The 1133-nt window shown below is 54.6% G+C and overlaps 1 protein-coding gene across 1 annotated transcript in view; it reads right to left on the bottom strand.

Annotated features, from left to right (window-relative positions):
* Nucleotides 1-235: 235 nt before the first annotated feature.
* Nucleotides 236-1133, bottom strand: part of LOC112687545 — a gene marked incomplete at its 5' end in the record, with an annotated part of 9282 nt that continues 8384 nt past the window's right edge. Inside the window, 1 exon segment of the mRNA XM_025560285.1 lies at nt 236-1133. Within this exon segment, the coding sequence (XP_025416070.1) occupies nt 299-1133 (835 nt within the window). The 3' untranslated portion in view covers nt 236-298.

Below are 1133 nucleotides of genomic sequence, written 5' to 3'. Positions count from 1 at the left end.
ATATAAAATGATGCTGGAATAAGATACTTAATTTTTATATCTGGCCTACTTCAAGTACCTAAATGCTTTCACAGAGTATTGTAAAAAAAACGTAACGATTTGTAATTTTTATAATGCTCGGGATTTATAGTCGACATATCGATGAACAACGAAGAGACAAAAATGATATTAATTAGTTTTTTTTTTTTTTTTTTTTGATATTTATGGTAAACATAATTTTAATAAACACTAGACATTTAAAATGAAAAAAAATTTACGAAATGCAAAACATTAAAGAAACAACGTGGTGAACGCCTGGCTACTGGTTCGAAGGCGGAAACTGAAAGTCCCAGTGGTGGTGATGGATGGTCTTCTCGTTGCCGAATCCCAGTATCAGCATACCGGCGAGTATGATGCTCAGGAAGCACAGGGCGGCCTGCAGGTCCCGCCGCTTCTCGGTGTCCTCCGGTACCACCTGCTGCACCACTTTGTTGAACATGCTGCACACGTTCGAGTGACACAACCGGAACAGCTGACAGCTGAGCTCGGTTATGGACGGATCGGTGGACAGGTCGACGGCGGTGGCGGGGGGCGTGTCGAGCAAACGCTTAGCATCGCCGTTGGCACGTGGCGAGTGTTTATCGGAAGTCGACGGTTTGCTGCGTCGCCGGGGTGGAGTGGGGGCGGCCAACACACTGGACCGATCCTCTTCAGAGTCCACTTCCGGGTACATTGACGAGGACACGCGCGACGACTGCACCGATGCGGCATCGTCCTGTAGTTGGTGATGTTGCAAATCGGTGCACGGCGACGGCATCGCGGTCGCGGCACAAGCCGCCTCCTTCAGCGACGGCACCGTCGCGGTGGCCATGTGCGTGATCTGCACGTCGTCCACGCCCATGCGCTGCCCGCGCAACTCGGCCACCGTCATCTTGCGCACCTGGAGCTCGTTGACGCTTATCCGCTGCGCGCAAATGACGCCGCCGGCCACCGTCGCGTCGCGCGGCAACGTCACGTAACCGTTCTCGACCGCGGCCATCCTCGAGACGGACCGGTCCACGTACTCGGTGCACGTGGTCGAAGTGATCGGGGTCGGCCGGTCCGCGGGAGCCAAGGCCGACGTCCGCGCGGTCGGCGGGCGCGCGGCCGCGGTG

This window comes from Sipha flava, unplaced genomic scaffold, assembly GCF_003268045.1.
Source record: "Sipha flava isolate LNK unplaced genomic scaffold, YSA_version1 35741_pilon_pilon, whole genome shotgun sequence".
NCBI lineage: Eukaryota > Metazoa > Arthropoda > Insecta > Hemiptera > Aphididae > Sipha > Sipha flava.
Note: the sequence above shows the minus strand (reverse complement) of the source record. Positions and strands in the feature narration are given on the sequence as shown.